The following is a 17,726-nucleotide window of genomic DNA, read 5'->3' as shown; positions in this document are numbered from 1 at the left end:
AAGACACTCTATTGTCTCTAGAGTGATTTTTCGTGCGTGTAACTATTTTTTAGTCAGTAATTGGTAATTTAGTTGAGTTAATCACCTTTTTGGCAATTTCAAACACTAGTTTCGAAGGATTTCGTGACAATTACTTTAGAAGTAATCAACGTTCAATGTTAGACATAAATGTAACGCTTAAACTTAAGTACTACACTACACAAAGATTTTTAGCTGACTTTGCACACTCACTACTTTTGAACTCATGCTTGTAAGATCGTTTGTAAGTAGTGTTTGAAATAGTGCAAAATGCGATCTATCTAGTAAAATTACCCAATTACTAGATAAGAATTTATTTTATTAGGAAAATAAATCAATAAATAAACGTTCTAGGGTAATTTTTTTTATGATAAGTAGAAAGTTTTTAACATAATGTTTGCTAATATTATTATGAGAATTACAATAAATTTGTTTTTATAATGTTATTATTCATGTTTACCTATTTATATGTATGCTCAAAATGACAGAAATTATGGCTGATAACGTAGTTGTGGTAGAAATATCATCTTGTTCAACATTATAACAGAGATAGAAATGTAGGTAGTAGAAATGCATATGCCTGGTACAGACATTCCATTTTCCATTTTGTTCTACTGTAAATATGTACACTTGCCAGAAGAGTACATACTGTATTTTTCACATTGCATTGAATTTACAGATATATATGTCTTTCACAATGACAATTTATTATTCGAAACATGATCGATGAGATTTAAAGAAGAATAAAAAACAAATAAAAATATCGAGAACAACAGTTTTTATTGATCAATTTCACCTTCGTTTCATTTCCACCTTTATATTATTAATTAGCAATTTAAATAAAACCTTTAGCACTAAAAACAAAAATTCTATTTTCAAAATGTTTATTAATATATTCATTGATGACTTGAAGATATCTAGGATTTATTTGTAATCCATAGTTTCATATTTAGAATGATATTTTAAAAATATACTTCTTTTTTACTTAGAGTTTGAATGAATAAAATATTTATAACTGTTTCGTTGAAATGAGTAATTACATAGAATTTCATTTATTCATAGATCAACTGACAATTGAACTGAATAATTGATTAAAAATGTAAACGAAAGAATGAAATAGGAATCAAGGGCGTGAGCGATGAAAACTAGATCGACAGAGTGGTGAAGTATATACTAGAGTGTATGCTATAAGGTTCGTGTTGGTCTACTGTCCTTTTTCTTGACTCCTCCTCTCGCACTAGGCCACCACTTGGCTGTCTCGACGTCAGATTGTACCTGGTTGTCGACACGCGATTTTCTTGAATCTTTCTTGGGCTATCGATCGACGATGTGTACTCATGACGAGGCCATCGGTAGTTGAATTTTTAACCCGATTTTCTTGGTAACTACATAAAATGAAAAGGAGACAAATTGATTTTGGTTGAATGCAAGTTATGTGAGGAGAAAAGTAAGGTGAATTTTATGAAGCCCAAAGGGAAGAAGGTAGTAGATAGTGAAGTGAAATAGATATAGGTAGAAATAATATATGAAGGTGTAGAAGAGAAAATAGTGATCATACATTCGCAAAATTATAACGATCTCGAAACTTGCAGCCTCTGGCACTTTTAGACTTGCTATGTAATTAAGCTGTTTATATTGTACGAAAGCAGGGGACTACAGACCAGCCCCTTTCCACCTTACGTCCCTTGCGGCTCTAAACGATGTGTATTATTCGTTGGCTGCTGCTGGGGTCAAATAATGGAGTGTTTCTGCAGTCGCTCGTAGCCAACACCTCCTTTAATTCGTATTAAATTGTCCGCTTCTATACACGCGTATTACGCTCTCTCTACCCTTCCGATCAAGTTAAACTTCTTTTTACTTTTGTGGTTGGCTCACCCTTTTTTCTATTAACAATGCCTATTAAACTTTCCAAGTAATTCATCAATTGTTGGATTTCCCCTATCATTCAATTTCACGAACGATTAAACTGTTTCAAAATGCGATTGACTGACTTTACATAATGACATGTCGATGATATAATTGATATAAATTATAAAGGATCAATCAGCATTGTTCTTATTACTAAAATGTAACTGGATGAAAATTAATTGAGGACTTTGTTTCATGCTTTACAACAGTTGAATTAATGCGTAATGATGATAATGATGGTAATTAAAATACGAAGATATATAATTTATGTTGTATAATTTAACAGTCTTCAGTATTACTCTTCTCTATAGTTGATAAAGTTAACGAGTTGTTAAGGTGTTGAAATGCACTGTTAAGAATTGTAGTAATTAATTAAACTTTAAATCAAATTATTTTTTACTAATTATATTCTCCATCTATTTTAGTGTAACAGTAAACTTTCTTATATAAACATTCTTTTTTTTAGTTTAAATTAAAAATAAAAAACGAAATATTTTATATCAATAAAAATTTATTAACCGCTAAAATAAAAGAAAAATATGAAGGAAATTATTGATTATGTGGCTATAAATTTATTTAAAACATTCAATTAAGATTCTTTTCAATTTTTACTACCTTTAAAAAACTATCAATAAAAAATGGTTTATCTATTGAGTTAAAATTGGTACCAGTCTGATGAATGCTATATTATTAAATAAAAATCTTGAAAAAATATTCAAACTGCACTGAGATATCTAAATATAAATCAATTGGATAAAGTGAATAATATAAAACTCCACGAGACATGACTGAGTAATCTAATTTTAAAATTATATCCTTCCGTTTTTATATCGTTTCGAGACCAGCATTTTATTTTCGTGTTTCTTTACCTTGATCAGTCTGACCTGCCCTTATTGACCACCCGGATGTACTTTGACCATTATTTACGATATCGTAAATTGATAATTAGGTTTCTGTGGTAAAATTGATTTTATAGTTGAACGGCCGAGGCACTTGAATTCTTTGGGCCTGCAGATACTTTGTGCAGAGTTTCCTCAAGAGGTTTGCTGATTAGGTCGGCTCTCTCGCGAATCAATGGTGATTTAATTAAAGATTATGGACTCACGAAAATTAAGATTAATCGCGCGAAATGAAGCTCCGTCTTTTACGGATGCTCGTACGGGCCAATGGATCATAATTAACTTCGGCTTGGCTGTAAAAATAATGGTTTCTCCAAAGAGATCGACGTGTTAACGTCTAGCCAAGAGCGATAATAATTCATTTATAATAAAGACTTTAAATTAAAAAAAAAAAAAGGTAAATTTAATAAAAGCTTTTGCAGTTATATTTCTTGAGAGATAAAAAAAAATATATTACATATTTTCTTTTCTATTCGTTAGTCATTGCATTATTTTAGCTATGATTTTACCAGCTTCTCTGTTCTACGACGTATCTCTATTAGCTTCTAAATCGGAAAAGTTTGCCGCAGTCGGCTTTGCAGCGAGAGTGAGAGAAAATAAAAAACCGAGACTGAGATTAGAGTAAAAAGATTGGAGTCCGTTGCGGTTGTGTATCTGGCTTAGGTACAAGAGAACCATACAAACTCTACGAGTAACGTTTCTAGCTAATGTAATTCCTCGTTTTGTACGGAAAAAACAAAAACCTTTTACTATTTTTTAACCTTATTCATTATAAATACGATTGTTTACTTTTAATCGTTTTATTTAATGTGGAATTTTTTTTATTGATGACTTGTATGTTTTAACGAGATAAAATAAATCATATCAAATATCAATAAATATTATTGCGCTTCATAATATGATATTTGTTTTTAAAATATGCAAAAATTTCGCAAATTAATTTGAAAGTGATGATTTTTAATTTATTTAATTTTATGATAGAGCATGGTGAAATATTTATTTATTTAATGTTCCCAGAATATTTCAGATTTAATTTCAATGTAAATAATTAGTTATTATTATTTAAATAACATTATAAAGCAGGAAGTGTAAAAAATTTTTGTATTTTTTTTAGGAAGTTCAAATCCTCATTAATCTATGTTACCGTGTTTTTTTTTATTATAAAAAGAGTCAATGGTTATTTTAAAAAGTAATGGACTTTATTCATTTTCCGTTTAATTAGTTGAAATTTTTACAATGAGATAAGTTCAATAGAATGTGTGAGACAGTTGAAGTATATGAAAATCTTCAAAATGAACTAGTAGTAATTCAATATTAGCTAGAAGACAAAGTAAGAATTTCAACTAAATTATATAAATAGATAACAATAGGAATTAGAACGTAGAAGAAATTTTCCTCAGTTTGATTGGAAAAGAATTTCCACAAGTTGAAGAGAAATAATCTCTACCTTTTACTCGAATTGCAAATTGAGAAAAATCGGAAACCCAGTACAGTAAATCCTATCATCACCTGACTCAACTTGCTCCTATATGATCAGACATTTCTTCCGATGGTCCATTTCTATTTGCCACTCGACAAGTGTGATATAAGTACCTAAGGGAGAGAGCTTGCCAAAGCGATCTTGTAGAGAGCACGTGCAGAAGTCGAAGGTCGAGTGTGCGATTTCTAGAAGGCCACGAGAGACGTTTGGCCATTGTGCACGGCTTGGTTCATCCAACACTACTATTCTACTTATAATATAGCACCTTACATTCGTATATATCTCTTTGACTCTCGACATCTTGTCCTCCTTTTCGTAGATATAGGAATCGAGTTCGCCGACTCACAAAGCAATAAGACGACGGCACCACCTGCTCTGAAGTGTTATGAGACCTCTGTTGGTTGTGCTTCTTTTTAGCTCTGTATATGTCGAAGCCGCCACGCGCTATCATCGACTACATCCTTGTCCTCTTATCTAAGCAGCCGCTGGCACTCGCGCAACGACACACGGTCCCTGGAAGTCCCATTACCACCCCCTTAGCATCCCCCTTGAGACTGCAGACGAGGATGGCTCCGGTCGCAGATGGTGCTTGGTCCTGGCTTCTTGCCGATGCAACCCATCTCTTTTTCTCTATGACTGTGCAACTAAGAACGAATATGCCAGCAAACCACGGAGGTGAGAAAACGTTGAGTGAGAACTCGGCACAGACGTAAAACGTCCTGCAATCATCTCTCTGTTATATATGTATTTACATACATACATACATACAATTCTTTCGTTTTTTGAATGCTAACCTTTGCCTGGAAATTATTGTGGAACATGTACATGCTCTATCATACGTATTTTACGACATGTATACATTTATTTTATAACTTTTTATTTTTATTTATTATTGTTACCTACCCGCCACTATGTTATATTTTTATTTTATATCTAGTGATGCATTATGCTGATTTTATTATTTATTCATTATGCAGTCTTACAATTTAATCATGTATTTGAATTTCAGCTTGCTAGTAGATACAGTCAGCATTGTGTCAGACTATGTTCGGATTTTATTCGAGCGAAATTAATCGAGATAAAGTTCTCAGTGATATTTTTCATATCAAATTTATTATTATTGTTGTCATTAACGTTATTTTTGCCAGAATAAAACTGAGTAAAATAATCGATTTTATTCAAGAATAAAAGATTAAAATGTTTTCAAAATCTTGGAAATATTATTATATTTATTTTAATTATTTATTATTTAAAAATGAATGAAAGACAATAATAATTATGTGAATGCAAAAATATTCCCTTTAAATGATAAATAATTGTGACAAATAAATATTTCTTTACGATTTGAAAACAAATATTTCTTTGTTGAGATAAAAATACGATTTTCTCAGTAACTAGTAAACATTTACGATTAGACATTTTTTATTTTGTTCATCTATGATTTTCTTATGATTTATCTATATTTTTGTTACAGGGCTCCCGCGATCATTTTTGGCTAGGCCTTTCCGAGGAGGTTAGTTTGTCTGTTTGGTTTGCAAAAATTAGGATATAGTGTGTAGCAAATTTCCTCTTATAACCGCTCTCTATCTCTCGCTGCATCATTTTTTTCCTGTATATACTTGTTTTTATTTGTAATAACCTCATATTTCTTCTTATGTAACAATGGTTTATCACACCACTTTTTCTCTAAACTCCTCCCTTCACGCAGCTAAATTTTCTTTTAAAAGCTGTATAAAGCGTTGATCGCCCTCTAACATTACTAACATTATTGCGCATTAAGTTGTTCGAAAATGTAATTAACTTTTGGTATTACTAATCCAATTTATTTTAATTCATTCGAATTAAATAACCGATAATAACTGTGTGGGTACATTAAGTAAATGTATGCATAATGCATATGCTAATATATCTTAAACCGTAATGATTATCTAGCTTTAATCCAGCGATTATTAGCACCAGCTCATAACTCCTCAAACTAATTGAAACATTTACAATAGTGCGATATATTTATTTATTTATTTTATCGACTCGTTTGGATACCCTTGGGGTACTGCGACGATGCTATCATTGATACAGTTGGTAAAATCAACAAACAATTCTACCTAAAAATTATTTAACAAATTTTAGTAAATGCAAGATGTGTCATAACTCAAGAAAAGAATCATTAGTTCATGAGTAGTTGATGAATCAATTTTTATAAATCTTTAGAATAAAAATAACATTACTTTGGGACCCTGATAGGAACAAATATTGGAACCCTTGCAGCCTTTGCTTGATCCAATATTGAGCCAATGTAGTTCTGGCCCAATATTGAACAAAAAGTGGGCCAATCTCTGTTCCGACTAAGAGATAAACTTTTTCTTTAAAGTTGTAAATTTTACTTTATTTTGCAAAGTAATTTTTACGCCTTATTTTTTTTTATGTACATTGAAAAATTATTTATTTACATCAATAAGATGCTTTACTCGATACACAAAATAAATTGCTTTGTTAAAAAAATTTTATAAAGTGCTAAAAATTGCTAAGGTACTTTTGTATATATTAGACGATCAAAAACTTCCAGAGATTGATCTCAGTGAAGCAAACTTGCACCTGTGTATTATTGTGCTTGTTAGCCCCACTAATTGGACTAGTCCAACGATTTCCAAAATGTGTACTATCCAAACAGTAATGGGATAAGTCAGTTTTATTCATTTATCATCGAAAATTGGATGTATATAAATGGAACTGAGTTATTGAAACTAAGTACCTAACCATCGGTCAAAAGGTCATTTTGTGATCTAAGGGCTGTCCAGACCAACATCTGGTTTGAGTGACCTTCAAAGCCGTCACTTAGTTTCTGCTGTCAGTTAGTATGATATATTTATTGATTATCACCCAATATAAAATGGTTTATGAAAATATTTTTAAATTTTTTAGATTATTTTCTCAAATTTATTGCTCTGACAGGTTAATTTAAAAGCTATTTCACTCAGGAAGGAAAAATTTTGAATTTATTTATGACATGAAAATATATATTATATTCGACACGATATTCAAACTTATAATAGTGATTGTGAATATTTTTTATTTTAATGACATATATTGTAATTAAAAGTAAGTACCAAGTAATAATAATGTTTTGATAAGCACCACTCAAGATCTTAAGATTTGTAATATAAATGTATTTAGATATTTTAGCCCTTGAATATTTGATAAATGAACCTCTTCTTAAGTTGCATCGTCACTGAGTCTTAGTTTGATATTGGAAAACTGGTGTGTAGTATATAAATATCAATATAATTTTGTTATAAAATTTGACGCTAACACGCACGAGATCGAATGCTGATAGTGCTGAGAGTGTCGATATATTCCAAGAGGGTAAAATGACAGGAAACTTATATATGGTAAAGCAACATGTACATAATTTCGTTATCGAAAGAGCGAAAAGTAAAGTTCTTTCCTCTTGTCGATGAAATTTTGATTGACATCGTGTTAATGGAATAAGTTTTTTTTTCAATATTCTAATAATTCATATTTAGAATCTGATAATGAATTTATAAAAATTCATATTCAAGTAAAAGCAAAATAGTATAGGGGGAGCTGTCAACTATTCGTGTGGTCAGAATAATGGAGCATTGCATATTAAATGTCATCAAATAACCTCAAGCGGTGCCATTAATTGTCGAGCTGGCTCTATGATTCGCATAACTATATATGAATGAGTATGTATGTGTATTTGTTATTACTCATTCGTTTTCTCTCTTTCTTGTTGACAGTAAACTAGAAGAGAAAATTTTATTTTCTGATGGTATACTAGAATAAATCTATGAATTTCTGCTGTATTTTAGTTTTGATAATTTTCTAGCTATCATTGAGAGAAATATAAAGTTGGATTTATTATAAATAGTTTGAAAAGGACTCAATTATTTTCTATCAAATGAGGAAATTAACACAGGATAGTAAATTTAACTATGAGACTCAACTATTAAATTTTGTCGAGTTTAGTATAAAAATACACGAGAAAAGGACGATCTCGTTTCGGAAAATATGTAACGATGAAAATTTTGACCTGGAAAAATTTAATATGATTTCATCAGACGGTGATCTTTCGAAACTTTTTTTTTATTCAAATAAATTCAATTTCTTTTTTGGGGTAATAAGTTAGAAAAAATGTTATTTACAAAATTACACTGTTGATTTTTTTCTGGTTCAGTATATGTTTTTTTTTTAAATTGAATTACTTATCAAATTTTTCAAGAGCAAAATTTCTCTGCATTACTAAGGAGATTTAGTTGCCTATGTAAATATTTTTTTTCATCCTCAAAATGGCAAATAAGATTAGAATGTTTCTCTTCATAACTTATTCACATATCTCGACCTATTTCATCAGACGAAAAAAGATTTTTATTTAGAAAAATAGTACTGAAATAAGATTGAATGATAAATTGATAAAGATTGTGGTAGATAGGGACGAAATTGGTATAGAGTAGCATAAAACGAGTAAAAGACAAATAGCTTGGGTTAGGAAGGCAGATTTATTCATTCGTGAGGAGGAAAATTTCACGTGCGCAACACCTGCGTTCCCATGGCTGCCTGTCGAAATTCTCACTCACATCCGTCTAGTATCCTCGTTCTCCAGGCAATCTCACTTCACACTACACCTACCCTCTGGCTATTCTCTGGTCGGTTAGTTGCTGTCCTCCGTTGGTCCAACTTTCTCAATGAAAATTGCATTAACGGAGTTTCCGTAGCTTCCCAACTTGCAGTTAAAGCCCAAATCGTGCCGGATGTGGTTTCATGGATGTATACGTTTTCTGTATAATGCTCATACTCATAGCTTATAAGCCGTCGTTATATATCACTCTTGAATTTATTAGAAACTAAGTATTCCAACTGTTCAACTAGTCGTGAGTACTTATTATTTAATTATTACATGGATGTTTGAGAATTCACTATGGATGCTTATGTATACAGATTAAACATTCCTTTTTACCATTTTGTTTCTATCTCAAAAACATGACTTTAGTAATTCATTATTTCTATCTACGTGCTCATATTATGTGAAAATAATTCATGGAAATTTTTCAGTATAACGACTGAAATAAATTTTTGTAAAGCAGATTTTTTTGAGATTTTTTTTTAAATTTTTCATTATATCATGTAATGTATGAAGTAACAGAAACACACTTATTCTATCTAATTATATTATAGAAAAATATAAATGATGTAACTTCTAAATAAAGTAAACATATTTCGAAACTGACTTCATTAAAACTAGATTTATATTAATTTGAATTTTTTTTACAATATTTTTTTTTTCTGCATACATTATACGGTTTGAGAAAAGATAGAAAAAAAAATTATTCTTCAATTTGAAAGAACTATTCTATAAATTTGAATTCATTAAAGTATAATATTTCTAAAGCAGAAAATGGATCGATAATTTTTTTAAAAAACTAAAGGTAATTTTAATGGGTAAAAAATTGCTCAGTTGTATGATTTATTTTGATAATCTCATCTATTTATCTTTCAATTTTATGTGATCGAAGATATCAATGGGTAGAGTGCAACCCTCTTACTGACCTCTGCCAATACAAACTTTGCTTCGTCTAACAGAAAGGTGCTTTCGTGCTCCAACGGTGAATACGTGATTTCATTTATGATACGAACTTACGATCGTTTGTATCTGTTGCAAATATACTTGAGTCTCGCTATATTACTAAAAGCAATGCGGTAAACTTCGTACAGTTTACCATTCCCTATCATCTGACAATTGAATATTGGATTCCTCAATTCTACTCAATTCACGAATGTACTTACTAAACGGAGAAAGTGGATTTCTAACAAGCGTAAACTTTTTGTCAGTTACATAAAATCTCGTGCTTCTACCTCTTACTGATTTTCTCGAATCATAGACATAAAATCTGCACAAGAAAAGAAGCGCACATTCTCCTCCCTTCCATTATCCACCTCCGGAAATGAGAATGAACAGCAGGAAATAGCATCATAAAATTGAACGCCTTTCTGGAAGTAAAAAAAGACTTCGTTGGGTGCAATTGTGGAAAAATTCAGCGAAAAAGTGAGTTACAGTGACTCCATCATCACCATTTTTTCCTCATTTACTTCTGGGTTTTGTTGCAGTAAAATGGAAAGGGTTGAAATATTTTAGTAATAATCACAATGAAAGAGTGAAAATTTTTTAGTCAAAAGATAATGAACAATACTAGTTGTATTATAGAAATATTTGATATTTATAAACTTTTGATTATTATTCATAAATTTTTTTTCTTTTAATATTGATTTCAATTGTAAATAATACTAGTGAGAATTTAAATGAGCTGTGAATAAAGAGCACAGGAAATTAAATTTTCAAGAACATTTCAATATTTACTTTATAAATAAGGAGATATTCTCAAATTGATTTTATCCAGTATGTAATTATTCATACTTTAACATGCATTATCATATTTGCAGTTCATAAAAACAGGTTTTTTAGATGAATAGCTATCTTATGGGGTGGAATTTTATGAGCATCACTGCTATTGAAGGCTTTATACTAAAAAGGAAAAAGATATACGCAAAATGTCAATCTTAGCAGACGTGAAAACTTATCATAAATTCAAAATTTCAAATAGAAGATCGATAAAAGAAAATTAATTTATTATTAACATTTTTATGAAAATAATCTGAGGAATTGAATTTCAATTTTTCGTTCATAAAATGTCATTTCCAGAACTTCTTGATGATTAAAGTCTTTTAAAAAAATAATTCTGTAGAAGTCAAAGTCGTTCAACATTTTTCCACTTTTCGATTTTTTTTTTTGTATAAAAATGCATCTTTTGGAAATACTTTCAAAAAAGTACATTTCAGGAACCATTACACTCTAAATTACATTTCTTTTTCGTAAAATTCCGTTTTCGATCTAAATGAGGAATGTGCTGGACAATTTTGATTTGTTTGTTGATGGAATTCTTTTTTCACCTGTGAGCTTTTCACCCACATTCTTCAGGATTGGTGTAGAGTTGAGTAAAGACAAAAGTAAAGGAAAAAAGTAGTGGGAGAGGATAAATTCGAAGAGAAAGTTTCGATGGGCAGCTGGAGGCTACCGATTTTGTGGCCAGCGGGAACCCACGACGCAAACTTCCAAGAGTTTCTATTTACCGATAGAGGTGATCAATGGCTATTGCGGGTAAATGGTTACGAATTTTTTTCTCTAGACTCCACTTAAATGTGTACTTTAGATCCATGTACTCGAATCACTTGATCGAAAATTTACTCCGGATAAGCAAGGTTGTTTTTTTGTAGGATTTTCTCGAATGCAAATATCTAGTGAACTACTAGCAACTGTCGTGGTTTCGTGGTACGTTCAATTCTCCATCGTAAACCGTCTTTTGGTTACGATTTACAACAGAGAATATTCAAGTTTGCTTCAGGTAGGAATAAAAATAGAAGTACATTCAGGAATCTTTCATCAACTTTGTGATTGAATAAATAAAGGCTTCAGAAATCTGTCATGTTTTATATTGCATTCTAATACAACTGTTGACAAATAAAAAAATTGTCATCTGATTACTGATGTAAACTGCTGCTCTTCTTGTTTATCTCTCGAATTTACATCATAAATCTTACAACAAGAGATCAGTCATTCTCTTTTTCGAACCGATAAATAAAATAGTCTAACTCCATCTATGATTTTTTTTTAAATTTTAAATACTCTCGTTTAAAAAATAAAAAAATTTTTTTACTAGATAGTAGTAAAGTAATGACATATAAAATGCTTTTTATACCGGAAAAAATATATAACGAGTTACTTAATCATAAATTATAAAAGTGATGAAGAATAAAAAATTTTTATTGTTTTAATAACACTTGAAACTTTTTAGATGTTATTATTTCATTTCGCACAACAATATACTTTAAATTATTATTTTATCAGTTATTTTTATCGGTAAAAAACGTCCTTAAGCTATAAGCTGTCAGAGTATAACACTCTTAAAAGTCTTTAGATAAAATCGCGCATGGTATTTTTTTCTTTCGTCGTTATAAAATGTTTAATCGATTAGTTTGTGCACAAAACACAGTGTGACAGAGTTGTTATTTATGAATAACAGACACACGCGTGCCGGATGGTTTGTATCAGTTTTATTATTTTCCACGTGAGTCAATGGAAATGTTATGAAGGTGGTAGAGGGCGGAAGAATAGACAATCCTATAAAAGTCCCGATTCCGGAACGTGGGTAAAATGATTGTTGGGGAGATGAAATCCTCCAAGTAATCGAGGAAGTAAAAAGGGGACGGAATCGATGCTCTACCATAGTAAATCAATTATCCACCATTGTAAATAAATCATCGTTTTACAACTCTGCCAAACCATTTCATTCGACATTCGTGTAAAATTTATTGACGGAATCGCGTCCGTTTTTGAGGGGGGAAGGCCGAGCAACGATTGAAAATGACGCGTGTGTCGCATCACCTATGATTAACGCGATAGACCCACCCACAGTCCAATACTCTGTATTTTATCGATATATTTTTTTGCAATTTATCTTCTGGGTGGAATGTGATTTAATTTTTATTCAATTATTTTTTATTGTTTTATAATACTTTAAAATGTTGAGGGGCATTTTTCAAATTTTTTTTCCTCTCAATTGATATTAAATAAATTCACGTGACAACACTTTTTTATTCAATTTTATTTATGTTCATGTTCATATAAACAACCTCAAGAACTAAGTAAATTAGGCAGCTCTAAATTTTGTATGAAGATTTTTACTCTGCAAAGAGTCCTAAATAAAAACCAGACTCCAAAAAATTAAAAATGGCTTCGAAAATGCATTCTTAATTGCTCAGCTGTAAAGACAATTTTTTCTCAGAACATAATTATTGACTCAAGTTGTTTCAAATGAACTTATTAGATTTTAATATGATCAATTAATCTCTGAAACAGTTTTATTCATTCGCATTTATCGTTCTTTTTTTCATTTTTTCTTGGCTCATAATGAATGGAGTATAAACTGTGAAATATTATGTGGAAAAGCATGTTTGAGGATAGCTTGGAATGTATTGAGATAATACTATTCATGTTAATTACCTCTCTGAATACATACTCAAACAATGGTACGATTTAGTAAGATAGTCAAAATGTTGTACAATAGTTAGTGTATCTAAATGTCCAGGTCAGGAAGTGTATTATATGATTACTTGAGAAATAAATTCCATAGGGAAGAACATTATATTTACATAGAAAGCACTAGTCTGGCCAACTATTAAAAAAAAATTACCATCCATACCTAAGTATGATATTCTTGTTTTTAAATAGACAACGAACAACCGTGGCTTTTTTAATTAATTCAACAATATCAAATAATGTCAATCCACTATCTGAGTACAATCAATATCTATTTTTATTAGAAATAAATGTTTATTTATTTCTTGAATAAATTTAGCCTAATTTGCATAAACGTTTGAAAAAATAAAAAGTAGTAAATGATTCAATTGAAAATATTGATTTTTGTTTTCATCCAATCTCTCGGTATAATTTTTTAATATTCAATTTCGTAAGCAATGAAAGTAATATCAATGATAATAATAACTATTGTTATTATGCATCGTATTTTGCTTCATATATCTAATGACATTATGTAGGTATTATTAAAGTCAACATTAGCATTGATGTTTTTAATGAAAGGGGGGTAGTTCGATTGTGACGGAATTTCATATGAAATTTGAGAGAGTCAATAGGTTGGATTGCTTGTGGCTACAAGTATGCTTTCATAATTGATTATTGGTAATTTATATAATCGAGATAAGCCAATTCATTAAACGTTCGAGTCATCTTGCATCATTATATTATGAAACAGCTTTTATCCCTTTGTCTTTCTCTCTTCCGCATGCTCTCTAGGGGTTGTGTTGGCTGTCAAACGATCGATAGTATATACAGATCTGTGGATAACAACGACCGAATTTGCATTTGCATCGTAACTTTTGCAGATAACGTTTGAACGATCGGTCGCGACCGAGTTCGAAAATACTGAGCTGAATCAATTTGCCAGAGTGTGTCTCTAGAGGCACCATACGATAACGCACTCGCGTGGTCATTAAATTTTTCGTTTTCCATCTCTCTTTGTTTTTTTATCACTCACCTTCTCTCTCTCTAGGTCCCCACTCTGCCGAATTACCATCAAGTCATTTGCATATTCCCCCGCTCGACACCCAACCTCATCGCCAATCGCCAGAAATAACAAGGCAGCGATTTAATTTGCACGCGTTTTGCGCTATCAGCCTTTTTTTTCGACTCCGAAAAACCCACGCGTCTGCTTCTTTTTCATAATTACCAAAAATTTGCTCACGAATGGCCAATTTGTTTTCTTTATCCACACACACAACCATCAAAATCACCTCTTTTTTACTCTTATTAATGATAAAATGGGAAAGCTAACTCTCATTTCGGCCGCATTTTAGTCAAGTTAATATAGCCTTTGGTCATTTCCGAGGATTACAATCTAGAAGATTGACCATTCAAGTGATATAGGCGTCCTATCAAAGTCAAACCGATTTGCGTTAGTCGAGAAACGCACGCGAGTAAAGTCGACGCTACCGGAGATGCATTTGCATAAACAGTTGCGACTCAATTTCTATGTTAATATAGGCACAGCTCGCGTTCGAAATGAACCTATGAGAGTGAGTTTTCTTGTAGACTATTTGGTTCGCTTGTCAACGATAGCATGCCAAGGTGTGACAACTTTGTTGATAAATTACAAATTTACTGTCAAAATATTTTACTCAACTATCACCGGAGTACATAACTCAATTTTCGTCTGAAAACGAAAACAAAGTCTCCAATAAACTATTTATTGCTTCTCTTTCTAATATTCTCGTATGAAACGAATTTATCAAAAACCCTAGAATCATTTTTTATTTCAAAGCATGTATAGGAGTAGCTTTAAAAATTCACCAATATATTACTACAGAATATGAAGTTAAATTTCTCGAAAATATTGCCGAAAAAAAATTGAAAAATTTTTTCTATCAATTTTTTACGAAAACGTGAATGTGAGATTTAACAGAAAGCATTTAATCAAAAAAATTTTATCGAATTTTTATTTATTTAAGCTTTAATGAAAATATAAATTAAAACGATTTAAAATTTTCAATGATTGTCGGATCTATTTTCCTCATCTTTCAATTTTTCTTAATTTTCAATTCTATTAGTTGCAGAGTCTTACATGAAAATGTGATGAAAGTGTCTCAATTTACGATTCCTTTTCCTTATATTCTCTTTTTATTCTCCAAGTACGGGAATTTTATTAGAGTATTCAAATTACTGGGAGCCCATCAGCAATTCGACCGGGAGCACAATTATTTTTAAAGCAGCATCGGAGAGCTCTCGAGGGCGTCGCTATGCTACTCGTTGAGTTTCTTACAGCGCCTCCGGTATCTTTTCCATTATCCCATGGCGTCGCGTGGGGCCGATCGCATACTGAAAAAAAATGTCTCTCTTCTCCCCAATCGGCTATCAGTGTCCTTTGGCCTGGTATACTTTATTTAATCCACGGTGTGTTATAAAATTCCAAGTATAACGTTGGCAATCTCCTATTATTTACCAAGGATAGAATAAAGATAGACTAGGTACAGATATTAAATAGTAAAAATTCTCTCCACGTTTTCGTAAATGAAAAACCCCAAAAATAAAAAACAAAATAAATAATGAATCTGCGTGCAACCCTCGTCTTCACTGCCATTTATTATTTTCCTTTTTTAGAGGAGGAATTTTTTCAACTGAAAGGTTGACCACTACTGTCTTGTCCCAATATGCTCGTCGCGTGCTTCGTTCAGACCCTAAAATGCACTCGACCGGCGACAAAATAAATGAAAGCCGTTTCTTCCGTCCATATGCCAAGGTATTTCCGAGTTTTCTGGCAACCCTACTGTACGCTGGCAGCGACCGTTTGTCGGACGGAGATTGAGAAGAGGGTGTCTTGTGGGAGACACGATGAATTATTTAAGTTTCCACAAATCCACGACGATCCTTCTAGATTCGTTCTATCTTTCCATCCTTCGTTTTCTCCTCGAAATCCACTCGAATAATATGCCAAGCTGAAGAATAACTGAGCGAATGATATACGTAAAGTAGTAATTTTTTTCCACTTTATTGTAATACTTTTCCGAGGAGTTGTAAAATGGATACACTATTAGTTCTTGGAAGCTAAAATGACACAACGACACTTTTAAATTGATTACCGTACGAGGAATTGTTTCATATAAATTATAATTGATCAATGAGAGATAGTTAACCTAATAATTAATTTTTGTTTGTACTATTGTTGTACTCAGTACTTTTAATTATGTTACAGATAGTGAAAAAAAAGGCGAAATAAATTGAATGAAATTTATTTAACTTTTAAGTGCAATTTTGGTTGACTCGAGCAATTAAAGATACCAGATAACTTCACATTTAGTTTTATTATTAACGTATTTTCAGTAGGTGGGGTCTATTCATTAATCCTGTTAGTTTAAAAGTTAGTTAACAGTGACGATAAAGTCAGGTTCGAGTAAGGGTCACTTTGGTGGTTAGAGGAAGAAGAAAGGAACAGGAAGAGAAGATGAGTTGATAACTGGTTAAAGTGTGCTATATATGTTGAAAAGCAGAAATCCAATCGAGTTGTTCTTGTTTATTACCTTTCAGTTACTGCTTCATCGTTAGATAAAAGTTTGTGTCAAAAGAATCGCTTAAAATTTATTGGGAAAAGCGAAACTTTAGTTATTTGATCAAAAAATACTTTTATACATTTCATTTTTTTTTTCATTGTCATTACATCCTGTCAAAATATATCATAGAAACACTTCACTGTATTAAATCTACAATTTGAATTGAAATAATTCCGAATCAATGTTCAATAATAAACTATGAAGGATTATCCTCTGCAATTTCTGAATGAAAATTTCGTTTGGTGAAACAAATTAAGTTACTTTATTTTAAAAAATAATCAACTTTTAAATTTATTGTTTTGTACAAAATTTTTGTTTATTTTATTTGATTGGAATTTTCCAATAAACAAAAAATAATTACTTTTAAAAAATCCATTTTTACATTTCAAATGGTTCAATTAGTGTTGAAATTTATATATTTTTTCAATGAAAAAAAAAAAAATAAACAAATGCTTGTAACTATTCTTTAATTTGAATTTAGATAAATAAATAAAAAAAAGAAGCTCAAGTTATTTATTTTTCCAATTAATTTATTGATCACCAGTAGAGTACAATAATTGTGTCATTCTGAATAAAAGTAATATGATTCTCTTGTTTAAAAAAGAAACATAAAGTACCTATTGAAAACTTGGAGTATATTTTTGATTATTCGTTGGTGAATGTTTTGTCACTATTTTGATTACACTTGAGATGGAAAAATTATTAAAGTAAAAAATATTTCCAACAATAGG

The 17,726-nt window shown here is 30.9% G+C and overlaps 1 protein-coding gene across 4 annotated transcripts in view; it reads left to right on the top strand.

Annotated features, from left to right (window-relative positions):
- LOC118068201 (nephrin-like) overlaps positions 1-17,726 on the top strand; it is a 177,071-nt gene that overhangs the window by 69,286 nt on the left and 90,059 nt on the right. For 3 of the 4 annotated variants that reach the window (XM_035085422.1, XM_035085423.1, XM_035085421.1), the window contains exon 3: positions 5,780-5,818. The exons of the other annotated variant lie outside the window; for it this stretch is intronic. In XM_035085422.1, coding sequence (XP_034941313.1) covers positions 5,780-5,818 — 39 coding nt within the window. The remainder of the gene's footprint in view (positions 1-5,779; positions 5,819-17,726) is intronic. 4 annotated transcript variants of the gene reach the window in all.

Source organism: Chelonus insularis, unplaced genomic scaffold, assembly GCF_013357705.1.
Source record: "Chelonus insularis isolate UGA/USDA-ARS -01 unplaced genomic scaffold, ASM1335770v1 contig_399_pilon, whole genome shotgun sequence".
Taxonomy (NCBI): domain Eukaryota; kingdom Metazoa; phylum Arthropoda; class Insecta; order Hymenoptera; family Braconidae; genus Chelonus; species Chelonus insularis.
The sequence above is the reverse complement of the archived record's forward strand: the minus strand, read 5'-3'. Positions and strand labels throughout refer to the sequence as shown.